Source organism: Ostrea edulis, chromosome 9 (genome assembly GCF_947568905.1).
Source record: "Ostrea edulis chromosome 9, xbOstEdul1.1, whole genome shotgun sequence".
Lineage (NCBI taxonomy): Eukaryota > Metazoa > Mollusca > Bivalvia > Ostreida > Ostreidae > Ostrea > Ostrea edulis.
The window spans coordinates 58,690,520-58,710,489 of record NC_079172.1 but is presented as its reverse complement, the minus strand read 5'-3'; the positions used below and the strand labels follow the sequence as shown (position 1 = coordinate 58,710,489).

The following is a 19,970-nucleotide window of genomic DNA, read 5'->3' as shown; positions in this document are numbered from 1 at the left end:
TGCAGACTTTACAAACTGTGTAGTAATCACAGTACTCTGTTTCTAGTTCTGTATTTGTTCTTCAGACTTTACAAACTGTGTAGTAATCACAGTACTCTGTTTCTAGTTCTGTATTTGTTCTTCAGACTTTACAAACTGTGTAGTAATCACAGTACTCTGTTTCTAGTTCTGTATTTGTTCTGCAGACTTTACAAACTGTGTAGTAATCACAGTACTCTGTTTCTAGTTCTGTATTTGTTCTTCAGACTTTACAAACTGTGTAGTAATCACAGTACTCTGTTTCTAGTTCTGTATTTGTTCTTCAGACTTTACAAACTGTGTAGTAATCACAGTACTCTGAAGGACCAGGGCCTTCGGTTCGTGAACACTGTGAAGGAGTTACTGCAGCATTTACTGGAGTACAGGAAGATCATCCAGAGTGAAGTCAAAGAGCTTAGAATGAGCTGTATTGTCAACCTTCTGGTAGGTATTGGGGATCATTTGTAGTTATCTTCAATATTTGTTTGAAAACTTATCAGTTGTTTAAGACCAGAATTATCGTATATGTTTTGCTAATTTATTCATATCCTGCAGACTGTGTGGGTCATATAACTTTCAATTCTTTGAAATCCTGTGATCAGACTTTGTTAATTTATTAATTTTTTTGCTTCAGAATAGTAATTTGATAAGTACCCAATTTAAATATTGATTTAAACTTGTACCAAACTGAATTTTTTTGAACTCCTCTGTCTGATGCATCAGTCTGTGATATAAATATCTTAAGAAATATCTGGAAGCTTTAGAATAGGTGAAGAGGGAATGAATGATTTGAGATTTTGAAATGCGATTTGCTGAGATGCAGACCATTGTAATTTGTGTGTTACAAATACAGTAAAATATCTCTATCTCGAAGTGTGAGGGACTTCGAAAAGACTTCGAGATATCCGGGGGTTTGAGATATTCAAAATCGATCTTGGATATTTTGTTTTGAAGGAGTATATTTGATGCATAGTATGGGATTTGCATTATAAACAAAAACCCTGTTGCCGTTTCTTATAGTTTAATACAAGTTGATAAATTAATATGTGGAATTTCAAAGACAAACATTTCGTTTTTTAATATATATATAAACATCCAATTGAATTCACAATGTGTTTCAAAATTAAGATGATCGTGCCTGTATGCTGACTTTAAGTTTACTGATGTTCAGGCTCGACTGGGATGTAGTTATTGCGTTGTAATGAAAGAACCTATCACGTAAGAAACAAAAAAGACAGATTTAAAAAAAAAACCAAAGTTTTAGATGTTTATTAAATAAATTTTCGTGTTTTCTCTGTACTAGTTTTAATGATGAAGCGTGTATTATTAAATGCATTATCATTATTAAGAGCATTACTTTCAAGCGTACTTCGACGATTTTGTGCGTTTATCTAACCCACATGTTAATGATAGAGCGTGTGTCATTCAAAACACCATCCCTGGAATCGGGTGTATTAGTACATAATTGGCGGTGAACTTTAGCCGTTATGTTGGAAGGCTTCACTAATCACCCAAGCGGTTGAACCATTTATTGCGACCTGGGTCTATTTGAAAAAGGCGAGTGTGGATTAGCGGTCATTAATTATAATTGATGTAGCCGCGAGTGTGAATGTGTGACTTAACGACGCCAGGTATGGTAAGCAGAGCGGAAAATTGACTGCACTACTTCGAGATAAACCAGGTGAATTTAGGGTATGGGACCTTGAAAATATTTCGACATGAGCGGAGTAATCGAGATTACCGTGTTCGAAATATCAGAAGTTTTTTTAATCATTTATATAGGGAAAACGGCCGGGACCGGCGGTCGACTTCGACTCAAGCGGGGTATTCGAGATAAACCATATTTGAAATACAGATATTTTACTGTATATGTATATTGATTTAAATGTGCTATGTTGTGTTTTCCAGAATTTTTACCATGACATCGAGAGACAGGAGATGTATATTCGATACCTGTACAAACTTTGTGACCTTCACATGAAATGTGATAACTATACTGAGGCAGCAAACACTCTCAAACTCCACGTGGATCTTCTCAAGGTAAGGATTGTTTAGAAATCTCCTGGCAGACAGGCCTAGATCCATGTGGATCTTATTAAGGTGAGGATTGTATAGAAGTCTCCTGGCAGACAGGCCCGGCTCCACGTGGATCTTATTAGGTGAGGATTGTAAAGAAGTTTCCTGGCAGACAGGCCCGGCTTTGTGTGTTCAAATGTATTGTTAGGTAAGGAGGATTATAATTATACCCCTTACAACATGGGATTAGTAAGTTGCTAGTGCAAGTGCACATTCAAGAAAGTGTTTGGTAAACTTTTTAAAGAGTACTATATCATATGTATGTTTCATACTACTATGAGACTCAAGGATATCTATTTATCTTAGTCCAGGACAATTGTTGATTCATTGGAACAATGTTGACCATAGAAATATTACTTATCAGATGTTGGTCTTGTTCTTTCTACTTTGATAATAGGTAGAAAATTCCAATTAATATCATAGGTCAAGGTTACAGTTAGTATTTGTACATTTCAATGTGGTGGGCATTCCGTATTGCCAAAAATTTAGCTTGTAGATAGACATTTTGCTTTTAGAATTATGATTGAGAATCTGGGTAATTCAATTTTTCTTCGATGTTATTATTGGTTTCTTCTGTAAATTGAATCGTATTGAATTATGGCATACGTATTACAATATGTATCGTATCGTGAAGGGGGCGTATCGTTTCATTCCTACTAGCTTGTGTGCAGACCATGGTGCCCATGGACTTGGGTTTGTAACCTCACTGAATGAAAAGATACAACTTCATTATTAGTAAAATTGTGTAAAGTATCACTTGTATAATGGCAGAGAGACATGGCAATATTCTAGTGTATAATGAAATAATGGACGGTCAGAGAGACCTGGCAATATTCTAGTGTATAATGGATTAATGCATGGGCAGAGAGACATGACAATATTCTAGTGTACTTCCCACAGAATCTGAGGGGGGCGGGGCATAACATGAGACCCAGAGGCCCACTACACCCACCATGTTTTCCTCTAAATAAATGTCCTTTTAATAACAACCTTGTACTGAGTGGACCTGTAAGATTTGAAGTATGCTTAACATTGTTAAAGCATTGTTCAATTGTACAATTTACAGAAGAAACCAATAATAACATTGAAGAAAAATTGAATTACCAAGATTCACAATCATAATTCTAAAAGCAAAATGTCTATCTACAAGCTAAATTTTTGGCATTCCTAGTCAGTTTGATCAGAATAGGTCTAGACCACATTTAGATTCACACTCTTAGTTTCCACATTTTCATAATAGTGGTGAGACAGGTTTTGGTTCTCATAACAGACTTCCTCCTACTGTAAATGTACATTTTTACACGCAATACTTATTTCCGCTAAGTCCGCAGTCTCAGAAAATCTGCGTAAATTCTTACCAGCAGACTTAAAGTATATAAGTTAATTTCATGTCAGCTACATGTATATACAAATCAGCAGAATTTCATACCCGCAAACCAAACCAAAAATGATAATCCACGAAATTATTACTCCATGGAATTAAATACGCAAACAATATTTGTCAATTATTTTGTTCTCACATGAAGTAGTTTAAGTCCTTACCTTCAAATGATTTGGTGCCCTCTGTAATCTTATCTCGGAATATTCAGGTTACATTATGTGCATTGGGTATTTTGTGTTGACAGTGGACAGATGATGGACTTGAGCCCATGCTGCACAGCACGTGGTATCCGAATGCACGCACACACAGAGAACTCAAAGAAAATCTCTATTATGACATCATCTCTTTCTTTGACAAGGGAAAGGTAAGAATTCAAATATGAACATAAATTGTTATCAGGAAAATCTGTTTTCCTTAGGTGATGAAAATGCAAGGAAAATAGGGTTTACCAAGTGAGCTCATACTCATAGTCAGAATTCACACGCACACTCCATTTATCCAGGGCTCAACACTAACTTTAAAAACAAGTAAACCAGTCGGACCAGTAGCAAGGATTTCATGCAATTATACATGTGCACTTTTGATATTACAATTATACATGTGCACTTTTGATATTACAATTACATGTGCACTTTTGATATTACAATTATACATGTGCACTTTTGATATTACAATTATACATGTGCACTTTTGATATTACAATTACATGTGCACTTTTGATATTACAATTATACATGTGCACTTTTGATATTACAATTATATGTGCACTTTTGATATTACAATTATACATGTGCACTTTTGATATTACAATTATACATGTGCACTTTTGATATTACAATTATATGTGCACTTTTGATATTACAATTATATGTGCACTTTTGATATTACAATTATACATGTGCACTTTTGATATTACAATTATATGTGCACTTTTGATATTACAATTATACATGTGCACTTTTGATATTACAATTACATGTGCACTTTTGATATTACAATTACATGTGCACTTTTGATATTACAATTATACATGTGCACTTTTGATATTACAATTATATGTGCACTTTTGATATTACAATTATACATGTGCACTTTTGATATTACAATTATACATGTGCACTTTTGATATTACAATTATACATGTGCACTTTTGATATTACATGGGTACTGAACAAATTCTTCAAGTGATGTCTTGTCATCTGACCTGAGATACACTCAGTAATTTATTTGGTACCATCATTTTTAGCTCTTCTGAGCCAAAGGCTCAAAGAGCTAATGCTATGGCCATTTGTGTGGTGTGCGGTGTGCGTAAACTTTTTAGAAAAAGGGCTATAACTCAAGAACCCCTTGGCCAATTTTTTTCAAATTTGTTACAGGGTATCATTGGCCCAAGGGCTTTCATACATACTAAATAGAGGGATGTGACTGTTTAACAAGGGGAAATAATCAGGAAAATACAAACAAAAGTAGTGGTTGCTAAAAAAATCTTCTCCTCAAGAACCACTGGGCAGATTATCACCAAACTTACACATAAGGATGAGGATATGTTGTAGATTAAAAATTGTTCAAGGCGTTACCCTGGGGCAAAGGTCGTGGTCTCAAGGTCACTTCAAAGTTGACCTAAATTTATATTTCCTTAAATCTTTGATATTTTAGTCATTATAAGGACTAGGATCATCAAATTTTGACAGTTGATGCATCTTAGGACCTTGTGTCAAGTTGTCTCAAAAGTAGGTCAAGGTGACCTACTTTTTGAATTTTGCAGGTATTTATTTTAAAATTAATTTTGATGCATATCTTGGACACTTTGAAGCCTATGATCATCAAAACTTGTCAGTTGGTGGATCATGGGACCTTGAAATGCGTCAACTGAAAAATAGGTCACCGTGAACTACTTTCTGAATTTTATGGCTTATCATTTATAGATATATTTTAAGTTGTTATTTCAAATACCGAGAGGTTTAGAATCATCAAATCTTGTAAGTTGATGCATCTTGAGGCCTTGAAACATATTTATAAAAAAAGTAGGTCACAGTGACCTACTTTTTGAATTTTGCAGATATTCAAATTTCACATTTTCAATTGTAGATGCATATTTTGGGCACTGTAAAACCTAGGATCATCAAACTTTGTCAGTTGATGCGTCTTCAGTCTTCGGTTTGTGTCGACCAAAAAGTAGGTCACCGTGACCTACTTTTGGTATTTGACAGCTAAATTACTATATTTCAGACACTATTTGACCTACAATCATCAAACTTTGTCAGTTGATGCATCTTGAGTCTTCGGAGTGTATCGACCAAAAAGTAGGTCACTGTGACCTACTTTTGGCATTTGACAGTTATATTTATATATTTCAGTCACTAATTGACCTACAATCATCAAACTTTGACAGTTGATGCATCTTGAGTCTATGGAGTGTGTCGACCAAAAAGTAGGTCACCTTGACCTACTTTTGGAATTTGACGGCTATATTTATATATTTCAGATACTATTTGACCTACAGTCATCAAACTTTGTCAGTTGATGGGTCTTGCATGTTCGAAGGGTTTTGACCAAAAAGTAGGTCACCTTGACCTACTTTTGGAATTGGACGGCTATATTTATATATTTCAGATACTATTTGACCTACAGTCATCAAACTTTGTCAGTTGATGGGTCTTGCATGTTCGGAGTTCGCTGACCAAAAAGTAGGTCACCATGACCTACGATTGGAATTTGACAGCTATATTTCAATATTCAGATACTAATTGGCTTAAAATCATCAAACTTTGTCAGTTGATATTTCTTGGGTTCTCAAAATGTGTAAACCAAAAAGTAGGTCACATTGACCTACATTTTTTGAATTCTTAGGATTTAACTAAAGATTTAGAATACTAAGAGGCTAAGAATAGAAATGGTGGGGTTGTACAATTTATCAGAAGAGCAATTCTAGGCCCTTGGGCCTCTTGTTTTATCTAATTTTGAAAAACTTAAACCTTGGCCATAACTTATGATAGCCTAGTGCCAGGGCTTTCATATTTCACATGTGTTCCTAGTGAAAAGACTTTTCTTTTGGTACCAGAATTAATTAGCTACCCTATGAGGGCATCTTTGTTTCACAAACACATCTTCTTATCATCATTGAGTGCTTCCATATTTTTATGCCCTCCTTGAACATATTGGTTTGCGTCAGTCAGTCAGTATGTTGATCAGTGGGTTGGTAAATCAAGTGTTGTACTTTCAATCTTAAACCTTTGCTTGACAGACATCAAACTTGGTACACAGGTTCTACCAAAGGAGTATTTTGAGGTTAAAGCAATATAGTGATTAAGTACGTCAAGTTACTTTTGATCGCTTGAACTTTGATCTTTTGAAGTTTTGAATTTCTCTAGTGAATCTTAATAGATTTTTGTTGTTTTCTATATATAAAAGCAAATTTAATCTTGATCTCGGGAGCTTTCAATCTCTTATAGTTGTTGAAGTAAAATCAGGGCACATGCACATCTGTTTATTCTTTTTATAAAACAACAAAGTTGAACATTTTATTTGGAGATGAAAGAAAAGATACTGTACATTTGATGATATAATTTTGTATAATCTTAAATCATTTTCATTCATTCATTTTCATCCAACATGTGAAAGATGATTATCATGAAATGTACACTCCAGTACATTTTTCCTTTACATTCCTGTAAATTTTTGTTTCAGATGTGGGAAAAAGGTATAGAGCTAACCAAAGAACTAGTGCACCTGTACGAGGAGGAACTGTTTGACTATGAAAGGCTTAGTGTTATCCTGGTAAGTCATCCATCCCAATTTCTCAGGAGACTCGTTAAATTAGAATTCTGTGCACGCCTATTATCTCGCAGTAGTTTTCTAGATTCTTCTTTCTTGTACTCGAAGCATTTCTGAAAAGACTGATTCATTTTGGAATGGACTCCTTGCTGATACATTTTTCTTACATAATCACCAGTGTGAGACTGACATCAGTCATGTGACATGGCTGTGTGAGATGGACATCAGTCATGTGACATGGCTGTGTGAGATGGACATCAGTCATGTGACACAGCTGTGTGAGATGGACATCAGTCATGTGACACAGCTGTGTGAGATGGACATCAGTCACGTGACACAGCTGTGTGAGATGGACATCAGTCATGTGACACAGCTGTGTGAGACTGACATCAGTCATGTGACACAGCTGTGTGAGATGGACATCAGTCATGTGACACAGCTGTGTGAGATGGACATCAGTCATGTGACACAGCTGTGTGAGATGGACATCAGTCATGTGACACAGCTGTGTGAGACTGACGTCAGTCATGTGACATGGCTGTGTGAGATGGACATCAGTCATGTGACACCGCTGTGTGAGACTGACATCAGTCATGTGACACCGCTGTGTGAGACTGACATCAGTCATGTGACACAGCTGTGTGAGATGGACATCAGTCATGTGACATGGCTGTGTGAGACTGACATCAGTCATGTGACACAGCTGTGTGAGATGGACATCAGTCATGTGACACAGCTGTGTGAGATGGACATCAGTCACGTGACACAGCTGTGTGAGATGGACATCAGTCATGTGACACAGCTGTGTGAGACTGACATCAGTCATGTGACACAGCTGTGTGAGATGGACATCAGTCATGTGACACAGCTGTGTGAGATGGACATCAGTCATGTGACACAGCTGTGTGAGACTGACATCAGTCATGTGACATGACTGTGTGAGACTGACATCAGTCATGTGACACAGCTGTGTGAGATGGACATCAGACATGTGACATACATGTAGCTGTGTGAGACTGACATCAGTCATGTGATACAGCTGTGTGGGACTGACATCAGTCATGTGACACAACTGTGTGAGATGGACATCAGTCATGTGACACAGCTGTGTGAGATGGACATCAGTCATGTGACACCGCTGTGTGAGACTGACATCAGTCATGTGACACAGCTGTGTGAGATGTTCCTGTTTTGTGCTGCTATGACCACATATTTTCTTGATCTTTGTTAGATGGTTAAAAAAATATTGAATTGTTTTCATCATGCAATTTCGATTAGATATAGCTTTCTTGGGGAACAGCCTGGATTTTTTAGTTTATACAGGAAGTGAAACAGTTTTTGGCTTTTGGTTATGCTTTTCCTGACTGCATTCTTATAGTTCCAATGGGAATTCTGATGATTTACTCTCCTGATGTAATGCACTAAACTATGGATAAAATCTGAGAAAAATACTGTAAATGTATTACATTTGGCTGTGTATTCTATTTAGCCCCTTTGGCGGGAACGCAGCTTCCACTAAATCAAGTACATCGCTAAATGCCATCCGTAAATCTAGATGTTTAAAGTAATTCAGGAATGCGCTAAATCAAATCTACGCTAACTTGTTGAAAAAACGATTTCCGCCAAATATCGTAAACGCCAAATATAATACGTTTACAGTAATTCTTTATTATGTAAGTATTAAAAAGGGAAATTCCACTCCTGGGACAAGATTCAGCAAAGCTTTGTCCCAAACTGCAAATCTTGTCCCCTTGGTGGAATTTCCCAATCCCACACTTGTACTAATGAAGGTTTCTATTAATCTCTCTGAATTTCTCTGACAGTAGAGGATAGAAGTGGAACTGATACAACACACAGTGCATTAATATAGATGTAGTTTGAGCAGGAAATAAATACTTAGGTGATGTATTCTGGTCTGCTTTTGTCTGTTGCCTTGCATTAACATTTGAATGTTTTTAAATTGTTCGCAAGTACTACTGGGCTAACTTTACCAAAATTAGCGTGAAGCATTTTCAAGGGAAGATTGAAAAACAGGAACTGGGATTTTTTGGGGGTCCTTGGGTGTGTGGCCGAAACCCAAAATGATGCAATTTGTAAAAATTTTCTTCTGAAGAAAATCTAGCACTCAAACAGTGTGTGTAGTCATGGTAAGCAAGGAGGCCCAAAATTGTGAAAAAATTCCTGATCCTTTGATCAGGGGTTCTGGTTAGTGAGTGTCTTTTTATTCATATTGTGATGTGTTATTTCATAAAAATCTACTGGACAACCAACATAAACAAGATGGAACAATTCTCACATGCTTTGTGAATGAAACAATATTTGCATGCTTTATTGTAAACAGAATGATAATTAGACAAATGTGCTTTGTTGACTGAATGACAGCTATACACTTTAACCTTGGATTCAATTTCTACCTTAATTTTTTTTAAAACCACATTAATTTTTGCATAATTCATTCATTAACGTGAAGTAACCTGGACATATTTTGTGCAATGTTAGCTAGTGCTTTACTTTGTAACCAGTGGATTCTTAATTGTTGATACTGATGTTATGTCAAACCTGTGATATTTAACACGGATAATGACTATTTACCTGTCAGTGATATTTAACATGGGTAGTGACTATTTACCTGTGATATTTAACACGGGTAGTGACCTGTGATATTTAACACAGATAGTGACTATTTACCTGTGATGTGACTATTTACCTGTGACATTTAACACGGGTAGTGACTATTTACCTGTGACATTTAACACGGGTAGTGACTATTTACCTGTGATATTTAACACGGGTAGTGACTATTTACCTGTGATATTTAACATAGGTAGTGACTATTTACCTGTGATATTTAACACAGGTAGTGACTATTTACCTGTGATATTTAACACGGGTAGTGACTATTTACCTGTGATATTTAACATGGGTAGTGACTATTTACCTATGATATTTAACATGGGTAGTGACTATTTCATGCAAAAGTCATGAATGGTTTAGATACAACCAAAAAAAGAGATGGATGTGCTGTGTCATGGTAGATGTTCATGTGATAAAGAACTTAAACAGCTCTGTGTGATAAAGAACTTACACAGCTGTGTGTGATAAAGAACATACACAGCTGTGTGTGATAAAGAACTTACACAGCTGTGTGTGATAAACAACTTACACAGCTGTGTGTGATAAACAACTTACACAGCTGTGTGTGATAAACAACTTACACAGCTGTGTGTGATAAACAACTTACACAGCTGTGTGTGATAAATTATTTGCTAAGGTTAAACATCGATATCAAATGGGATGCAAGATAACAAACAAAAACCAACTCCTAAAGAGCCCCCCCCCCCCCCCCCCCCTCTTAAACACAGGACAAACTTGTATTTTATAAGTTCCTCGGGTACAATACCAGATATGGTGGATTTGTTGATAATAGTAGCAACAGGGAACTTTGAATGGAAAGCACTATTGCTCATATCTCATAATTTTGTAAGGTTCTACTGCTTTTGTTAGCACTTAGATTGTTTTAACTTTTATAGGTTCTTTAGCTTTGGCAGTAAGGTTATGTCTTAAGATTTTTGTGCTTTTTAGAAGATTTAGAGAGCTTGATTTTTTATTTTAGAGATATATAAATCAGATAAGGTATTGAATTCTAACATGTATGTTTTCACAGAAAAGGCAGGCCGAGCTGTTTGCCTGTATCATAAGAGAACTGCGTCCTGACCCGGAGTACTTCAGGGTGGGCTATTATGGCCTTGGATTTCCTTCCTTCTTGCAGGTTTGTGTTGTATCACTATGGAAACATAAGCAAAGAGATTTAAATTAAAAATGTCAATGTACAAAAAATTAGAGCAGAATTTTACCTTTCTACTTTACTTGATCTGGAAACTTTAAACTTTTGTGGCAATTATGGGATCTGTTAATCAGAATTCATTCTCCGCTAACATTTTCCATACACTTCTCCTGAATTTTAGAATTTCAGTAAATATCGTGTTGAATATGCTGAACATGTAGTTATTTTAGTGGGATTCAAATTTTTACAGATTTGATGAAGGAAGCAAGAGAGCTAATTTATAGTGGCATGGAAATTCTCTATTTGTCCATTACTATACATAGAAGAAGTGCTAAATTATGATTACACCGAATAGTGCATCAGTGGTGACTGCCAAATTTTAAATCCGCTAAAATAAGTACACATAGTACAGTATACCGGTACTATTTTGTACAATTTTAATGTTGCCTGTGGGAAGTATTAGTGCTGTAAGATCAGTTGTAGCTTGTCATGGTAAGTTCATCACACAAATTTTCATGTACGTGTTTTGTAGAATAAGGTGTACATCTACAGAGGCAAGGAATATGAGAGGCTTACAGATTTCAACCTGCGAATGCAAACCTTGTTTCCAAATGCAGAGGTAAATGAGTCATTTGTTAATGATAATGGTTTTAATTGTAGAGAAGGCTGTTTTGAATTCATATCATGGTTTACATTGAATCAAATGTCAAAGATCAAAGAATGGTGGGGTAATAAAAGATTAAAACAAATATTTCAAATGGAATAACTGAAATTCAACTTTGGGTCTTTTTCTTGGTGGTATATTCTTCCACAATCCTGGCTAGGTTTAAAGAGCTTGTCTCCTTTCCCAGTCAAACAAACAGTAACTCTACAGAGCTTGTCTCCTCTCCCAGTCAAACAAACAGTAACTCTACACAGAGCTTGTCTCCTCTCCCAGTCAAACATACAGTAACTCTACACAGAGCTTGTCTCCTCCCCCAGTCAAACATACAGTAACTCTACAGAGCTTGTCTCCTCTCCCAGTCAAACAAACAGTAACTCTACAGAGCTTGTCTCCTCTCCCAGTCAAACAAACAGTAACTATACACAGAGCTTGTCTCCTCTCCCAGTCAAACAAACAGTAACTCTACAGAGCTTGTCTCCTCTCCCAGTCAAACACACAGTAACTCTACACAGAGCTTGTCTCCTCTCCCAGTCAAACAAACAGTAACTCTACAGAGCTTGTCTCCTCTCCCAGTCAAACAAACAGTAACTATACACAGAGCTTGTCTCCTCTCCCAGTCAAACAAACAGTAACTCTACACAGAGCTTGTCTCCTCTCCCAGTCAAACATACAGTAACTCTACACAGAGCTTGTCTCCTCTCCCAGTCAAACATACAGTAACTCTACAGAGAGTTTGTCTCCTCTCCAAGTCAAACAAACAGTAACTCTACAGAGCTTGTCTCCTCTCCCAGTCAAACATACAGTAACTGTATGTACAGAGAGGTTGTCTCCTCTCCCAGTCAAACAGTCTCTGTAGATCTGTAGCTCTCTGGAGAAACAGTGAGGGAGACCAGAGAGCTACAGACCTGCCTGGTATACAATTTTTCACTTTATGGGGCAACTTTTTCTGCACATGATTCAGGATGGATATCGTAATATTATTGAGTTAGTGATGGTAATGATAGTAGTACGGATATACTCGGGTGACTCTGAAGTAATGATAGTAGTACGGATATACTCGGGTGACTCTGAAGTAATGATAGTAGTACGGATATGCTCGGGTGACTCTGAAGTAATGATAGTAGTACGGATATGCTCGGGTGACTCTGAAGTAATGATAGTATGGATATACTCGGGTGACTCTGAAGTAATGATAGTAGTACGGATATGCTCGGGTGACTCTGAAGTAATGATAGTAGTACGGATATACTCGGGTGACTCTGAAGTAATGATAGTAGTACGGATATGCTCGGGTGACTCTGAAGTAATGATAGTAGTACGGATATGCTCGGGTGACTCTGAAGTAATGATAGTAGTACGGATATGCTCGGGTGACTCTGAAGTAATGATAGTAGTACGGATATGCTCGGGTGACTCTGAAGGTCCGCAGGCCTCTTATTTATGACAGGTTTAATGCACACCTAACAAAAATGTTTCAAGAATCACTTTGATAGTAGCAAATTACTGATTTGCATAATGATTTACATAATACATTAATTTAACAGCCTTTTGATGAGATCATCAACTCTGTTTTACATTTTGTATTCTTAGAATTTATGAGATTGACCACTGTTCATTATTTTCACCTTTTTCAGACAAGATCTATTATCAATTCGTATGTAATGAAATACTAGATATAAAAATATTATACATTAAAAATTGCTTCAATCTGAATAATAAACAGAAAACTGTAATTTTAGTCATGTGTTTTATGATATGACTATGTGATCTTCATGTGATCAAAGTAACTTGTTGTAAGACCTGTGGAAGATGTTGTTCCTGTGATCCAGTGATAGCGAATTGACTTCCTGTGATCCAGTGATAGCGAATCGACTTCCTGTGATCCAGTGATAGCGAATCAACTTCCTGTGATACAGTGATAGCGAATCGACTTCCTGTGATACAGTGATAGCGAATCGACTTCCTGTGATACAGTGATAGCGAATCGACTTCCTGTGATACAGTGATAGTGAATCGACTTCCTGTGATACAGTGATAGCGAATCGACTTCCTGTGATACAGTGATAGCGAATCAAATTACCAGAGGTAACACATCAACAGAATAATATGAATTAATGCTGGGTTTTTTTCAGCTGCTGAAGTCCTTGTCTCCTCCTAGCAACGATGTAAAGGCCTCTGACAAGCAATGTATCCTTTTGTTTATATGTCTTTCCATAAAACCTTCAATTTGCAACACAACAGAACAAAATTAAAACCGATAAAAAACATAAAAATATGACAAGGTGAAAAACTTTTTTGGTGATTAATGAAGGGAAATTTTTTAAAAAGTTCATATTTCGTCCTTGGCTCATCAACATCTCAGCTTTATGTTTTGTTTTCACTCACATTGGGTTCGGTTTCTGCTCACTCTCTGCTTCCACAATTTGTTCATTGTTGGACACTTTCCTGTGATATTTTCTCTGTTGTTCTTGTGCCATTTTCTGTGTCTGATCATTCATCATTCTCTCCGTGATTGTTTATCTGTTCAGGGTAGTGGAACATATCACAGCTAGGACTTGTTTATCTGTTCAGGGTAGCGGAACACATCACAGGACTTGTTTATCTGTTCAGGGTAGCAGAACTTTTCACGGGACTGTGACGCCTGTTGTTTATTTGTTCAGGGTAGCGGAACATATCGAGGGACTGTGGCACCTGTTGTTTATCTGTTGAGGGTAGTGGACCATATCACAGGACTTGTTTATCTGTTCAGGGTAGTGGAACACATCACGGGACTGTGACACCTGTTGTTTATCTGTTCAGGGTAGTGGAACATATCACAGGACTTGTTTATCTGTTCAGGGTAGTGGAACATATCACAGCTAGGACTTGTTTATCTGTTCAGGGTAGCGGAACACATCACAGGACTTGTTTATCTGTTCAGGGTAGCGGAACATATCACAGGACTTGTTTATCTGTTCAGGGTAGCGGAACACATCACGGGACTGTGACACCTGTTGTTTATCTGTTCTGGGTAGCGGAACACATCACGGGACTGTGGCACCTGTTGTTTATCTGTTCAGGGTAGCAGAACGTAACAGGGGACTGTGACACCTGTACTCAGTAGAATCATGGTATTTATATCCAAAATGATGGTAATTTATTTTGTCCTTGACACAATCAAGATTTACAAATAAATGCCGTTACTCCAGTGTTGCAGTTACATGAAAGATTTCGTAATAAATGTGTCGATGAGAAGATCCTGAAGTAAGTATTAGATGTAGGTCATATAAGTCTCTCAGGTGACCTAGTTTTGTCTGTGCCTGTTGAGACTCATTGGATTAAACATGGCATTGACCGGCAATCCATCTCTCGTATAATGGCTTGTAGAATCATTTAAGTTCGTGGAAGCCAGTTTCATGGATTGTTGAAATCTTACAAGATTGTGGGGAGATAATTTCATGGATATGGTTTTGGAACATTAAAGCATGATATAGATTGTAAAATTTGTTAGGTTTAAAATTGGGAAAGGGGGGGGGGGGTATTCATGAAATCAATGAAATTTGGGACCACAATGAAATGTGTTCATTGTGAATTTTCAGGTTTACAAAGGGTTATTAGATCAGGATAAAATTTTAAAAAAATATTTTACCCAAGTTGACAAAGAGGATCAACTTTGTTTATTTTTAGCTGTGTGGTCCCCCCGGATTTCAATTCATTTAGAATAGACTTTGGTGAGTACTGTAGCCCACAGTGATGAACTATTTATATTGCAGGTATTTCTCTGTGAATGAAGTGCAGAAGTTTACATTTTCTAGGAGAATGGAGGAGAGCGGAGGGGATATTTCTGTAAGATATGTAACATAGTATGTAGTTAATCACATGTAACATAGTGTATAGTTAATCACATGTAACACAGTGTATAGTTAATCACATGTAACACAGTGTATAGTTAATCACAAGTAACACAGTGTATAGTTAATCACATGTAACACAGTGTATAGTTAATCACATGTAACACAGTGTATAGTTAATCACATGTAACATAGTGTATAGTTAATCACATGTAACACAGTGTATAGTTAATCACATGTGACACAGTGTATAGTTAATCACATGTAACATAGTGTATAGTTAATCACATGTAACACAGTGTATAGTTAATCACATGTAACATAGTGTATAGTTAATCACATGTATCGTAGTGTATAGTTAATCACAAGTAACACTGTATAGTTAATCACATGTAACATAGTGTATAGTTAATCACATGTAACACAGTGTATAGTTAATCACATGTAACACAGTGTATAGTTAATCACATGTAACACAGTGTATAGTTAATCACATGTGACATCGTGTATAGTTAATCACATGTAACATAGTGTATAGTTAATCACATGTAACACAGTGTATAGGTAATCACATGTGACACAGTGTATAGTTAATCACAAGTAACACAGTGTATAGTTAATCACATGTAACATAGTGTATAGTTAATCACATGTAACATAGTGTATAGTTAATCACATGTAACATAGTGTATAGTTAATCACATGTAACACAGTGTATAGTTAATCACATGTAACACAGTGTATAGTTAATCACATGTAACACAGTGTATAGTTAATCACATGTAACACAGTGTATAGTTAATCACATGTAACACAGTGTATAGTTAATCACATGTAACATAGTGTATAGTTAATCACATGTGACACAGTGTATAGTTAATCACATGTAACATAGTGTATAGTTAATCACATGTAACACAGTGTATAGTTAATCACATGTAACATAGTGTATAGTTAATCACATGTATCGTAGTGTATAGTTAATCACAAGTAACACTGTATAGTTAATCACATGTAACATAGTGTATAGTTAATCACATGTAACATAGTGTATAGTTAATCACATGTAACACAGTGTATAGTTAATCACATGTGACACAGTGTATAGTTAATCACATGTAACATAGTGTATAGTTAATCACATGTAACATAGTGTATAGTTAATCACATGTAACACAGTGTATAGTTAATCACATGTGACATAGTGTATAGTTAATCACATGTAACATAGTGTATAGTTAATCACATGTAACACAGTGTATAGGTAATCACATGTGACACAGTGTATAGTTAATCACAAGTAACACAGTGTATAGTTAATCACATGTAACATAGTGTATAGGTAATCACATGTGACACAGTGTATAGTTAATCACAAGTAACACAGTGTATAGTTAATCACATGTAACATAGTGTATAGTTAATCACATGTAACATAGTGTATAGTTAATCACATGTAACACAGTGTATAGTTAATCACATGTAACATAGTGTATAGTTAATCACATGTAACACAGTGTATAGGTAATCACATGTGACACAGTGTATAGTTAATCACAAGTAACACAGTGTATAGTTAATCACATGTAACATAGTGTATAGTTAATCACATGTAACACAGTGTATAGTTAATCTCATGTAACATATTGTATAGTTAATCACATGTAACACAGTGTATAGTTAATCACATGTAACATAGTGTATAGTTAATCACATGTATCGTAGTGTATAGTTAATCACAAGTAACACTGTATAGTTAATCACATGTAACATAGTGTATAGTTAATCACATGTAACATAGTGTATAGTTAATCACATGTAACACAGTGTATAGTTAATCACATGTGACACAGTGTATAGTTAATCACATGTAACATAGTGTATAGTTAATCACATGTAACATAGTGTATAGTTAATCACATGTAACACAGTGTATAGTTAATCACATGTGACATCGTGTATAGTTAATCACATGTAACATAGTGTATAGTTAATCACATGTAACACAGTGTATAGGTAATCACATGTGACACAGTGTATAGTTAATCACAAGTAACACAGTGTATAGTTAATCACATGTAACATAGTGTATAGTTAATCACATGTAACATAGTGTATAGTTAATCACATGTAACATAGTGTATAGTTAATCACATGTAACACAGTGTATAGTTAATCACATGTAACACAGTGTATAGTTAATCACATGTAACACAGTGTATAGTTAATCACATGTAACACAGTGTATAGTTAATCACATGTAACACAGTGTATAGTTAATCACATGTAACATAGTGTATAGTTAATCACATGTGACACAGTGTATAGTTAATCACATGTAACATAGTGTATAGTTAATCACATGTAACACAGTGTATAGTTAATCACATGTAACATAGTGTATAGTTAATCACATGTATCGTAGTGTATAGTTAATCACAAGTAACACTGTATAGTTAATCACATGTAACATAGTGTATAGTTAATCACATGTAACATAGTGTATAGTTAATCACATGTAACACAGTGTATAGTTAATCACATGTGACACAGTGTATAGTTAATCACATGTAACATAGTGTATAGTTAATCACATGTAACATAGTGTATAGTTAATCACATGTAACACAGTGTATAGTTAATCACATGTGACATAGTGTATAGTTAATCACATGTAACATAGTGTATAGTTAATCACATGTAACACAGTGTATAGGTAATCACATGTGACACAGTGTATAGTTAATCACAAGTAACACAGTGTATAGTTAATCACATGTAACATAGTGTATAGGTAATCACATGTGACACAGTGTATAGTTAATCACAAGTAACACAGTGTATAGTTAATCACATGTAACATAGTGTATAGTTAATCACATGTAACATAGTGTATAGTTAATCACATGTAACACAGTGTATAGTTAATCACATGTAACATAGTGTATAGTTAATCACATGTAACACAGTGTATAGGTAATCACATGTGACACAGTGTATAGTTAATCACAAGTAACACAGTGTATAGTTAATCACATGTAACATAGTGTATAGTTAATCACATGTAACACAGTGTATAGTTAATCTCATGTAACATATTGTATAGTTAATCACATGTAACACAGTGTATAGTTAATCACATGTAACATAGTGTATAGTTAATCACATGTATCGTAGTGTATAGTTAATCACAAGTAACACTGTATAGTTAATCACATGTAACATAGTGTATAGTTAATCACATGTAACATAGTGTATAGTTAATCACATGTAACACAGTGTATAGTTAATCACATGTGACACAGTGTATAGTTAATCACATGTAACATAGTGTATAGTTAATCACATGTAACATAGTGTATAGTTAATCACATGTAACACAGTGTATAGTTAATCACATGTGACATAGTGTATAGTTAATCACATGTAACATAGTGTATAGTTAATCACATGTAACACAGTGTATAGGTAATCACATGTGACACAGTGTATAGTTAATCACAAGTAACACAGTGTATAGTTAATCACATGTAACATAGTGTATAGTTAATCACATGTAACACAGTGTATAGTTAATCACATGTAACACAGTGTATAGTTAATCACATGTAACACAGTGTATAGTTAATCACATGTAACACAGTGTATAGTTAATCACAAGTAACACTGTATAGTTAATCACATGTAACACAGTGTATAGTTAATCACATGTAACACAGTGTATAGTTAATCACATGTAACATAGTGTATAGTTAATCACAAGTAACATAGTGTATAGTTAATCACATGTAACACAGTGTATAGTTAATCACATGTAACACAGTGTATAGTTAATCACATGTAACATAGTGTATAGTTAATCACATGTAACACAGTGTATAGTTAATCACATGTAACATAGTGTATAGTTAATCACATGTAACACAGTGTATAGGTAATCACATGTGACACAGTGTATAGTTAATCACAAGTAACACAGTGTATAGTTAATCACATGTAACAGTGTATAGTTAATCACATGTAACACAGTGTATAGTTAATCACATGTAACACAGTGTATAGTTAATCACATGTAACACAGTGTATAGTTAATCACATGTAACACACTGTATAGTTAATCACATGTAACACAGTGTATAGTTAATCACATGTAACATAGTGTATAGTTAATCACATGTAACATAGTGTATAGTTAATCACATGTATCATAGTGTATAGTTAATCACAAGTAACACTGTATAGTTAATCACATGTAACATAGTGTATAGTTAATCACATGTAACATAGTGTATAGTTAATCACATGTATCGTAGTGTATAGTTAATCACAAGTAACACTGTATAGTTAATCACATGTAACATAGTGTATAGTTAATCACATGTAACACAGTGTATAGTTAATCACATGTAACATAGTGTATAGTTAATCACATGTAACACAGTG

At 35.2% G+C, this 19,970-nt stretch overlaps 1 protein-coding gene across 5 annotated transcripts in view; it reads left to right on the top strand.

The window, feature by feature from the left end:
- Window positions 1-19,970, top strand: part of LOC125660039 (dedicator of cytokinesis protein 1-like) — a 138,686-nt gene that overhangs the window by 75,362 nt on the left and 43,354 nt on the right. For all 5 annotated transcript variants that reach the window (XM_056149697.1, XM_056149696.1, XM_056149700.1 and 2 more), the window contains 9 exons: window positions 306-462; window positions 1,927-2,058; window positions 3,720-3,839; window positions 7,163-7,252; window positions 10,914-11,018; window positions 11,566-11,652; window positions 13,830-13,884; window positions 14,859-14,940; window positions 15,450-15,522. In XM_056149697.1, coding sequence (XP_056005672.1) covers window positions 306-462; window positions 1,927-2,058; window positions 3,720-3,839; window positions 7,163-7,252; window positions 10,914-11,018; window positions 11,566-11,652; window positions 13,830-13,884; window positions 14,859-14,940; window positions 15,450-15,522 — 901 coding nt within the window. The remainder of the gene's footprint in view (window positions 1-305; window positions 463-1,926; window positions 2,059-3,719; window positions 3,840-7,162; window positions 7,253-10,913; window positions 11,019-11,565; window positions 11,653-13,829; window positions 13,885-14,858; window positions 14,941-15,449; window positions 15,523-19,970) is intronic.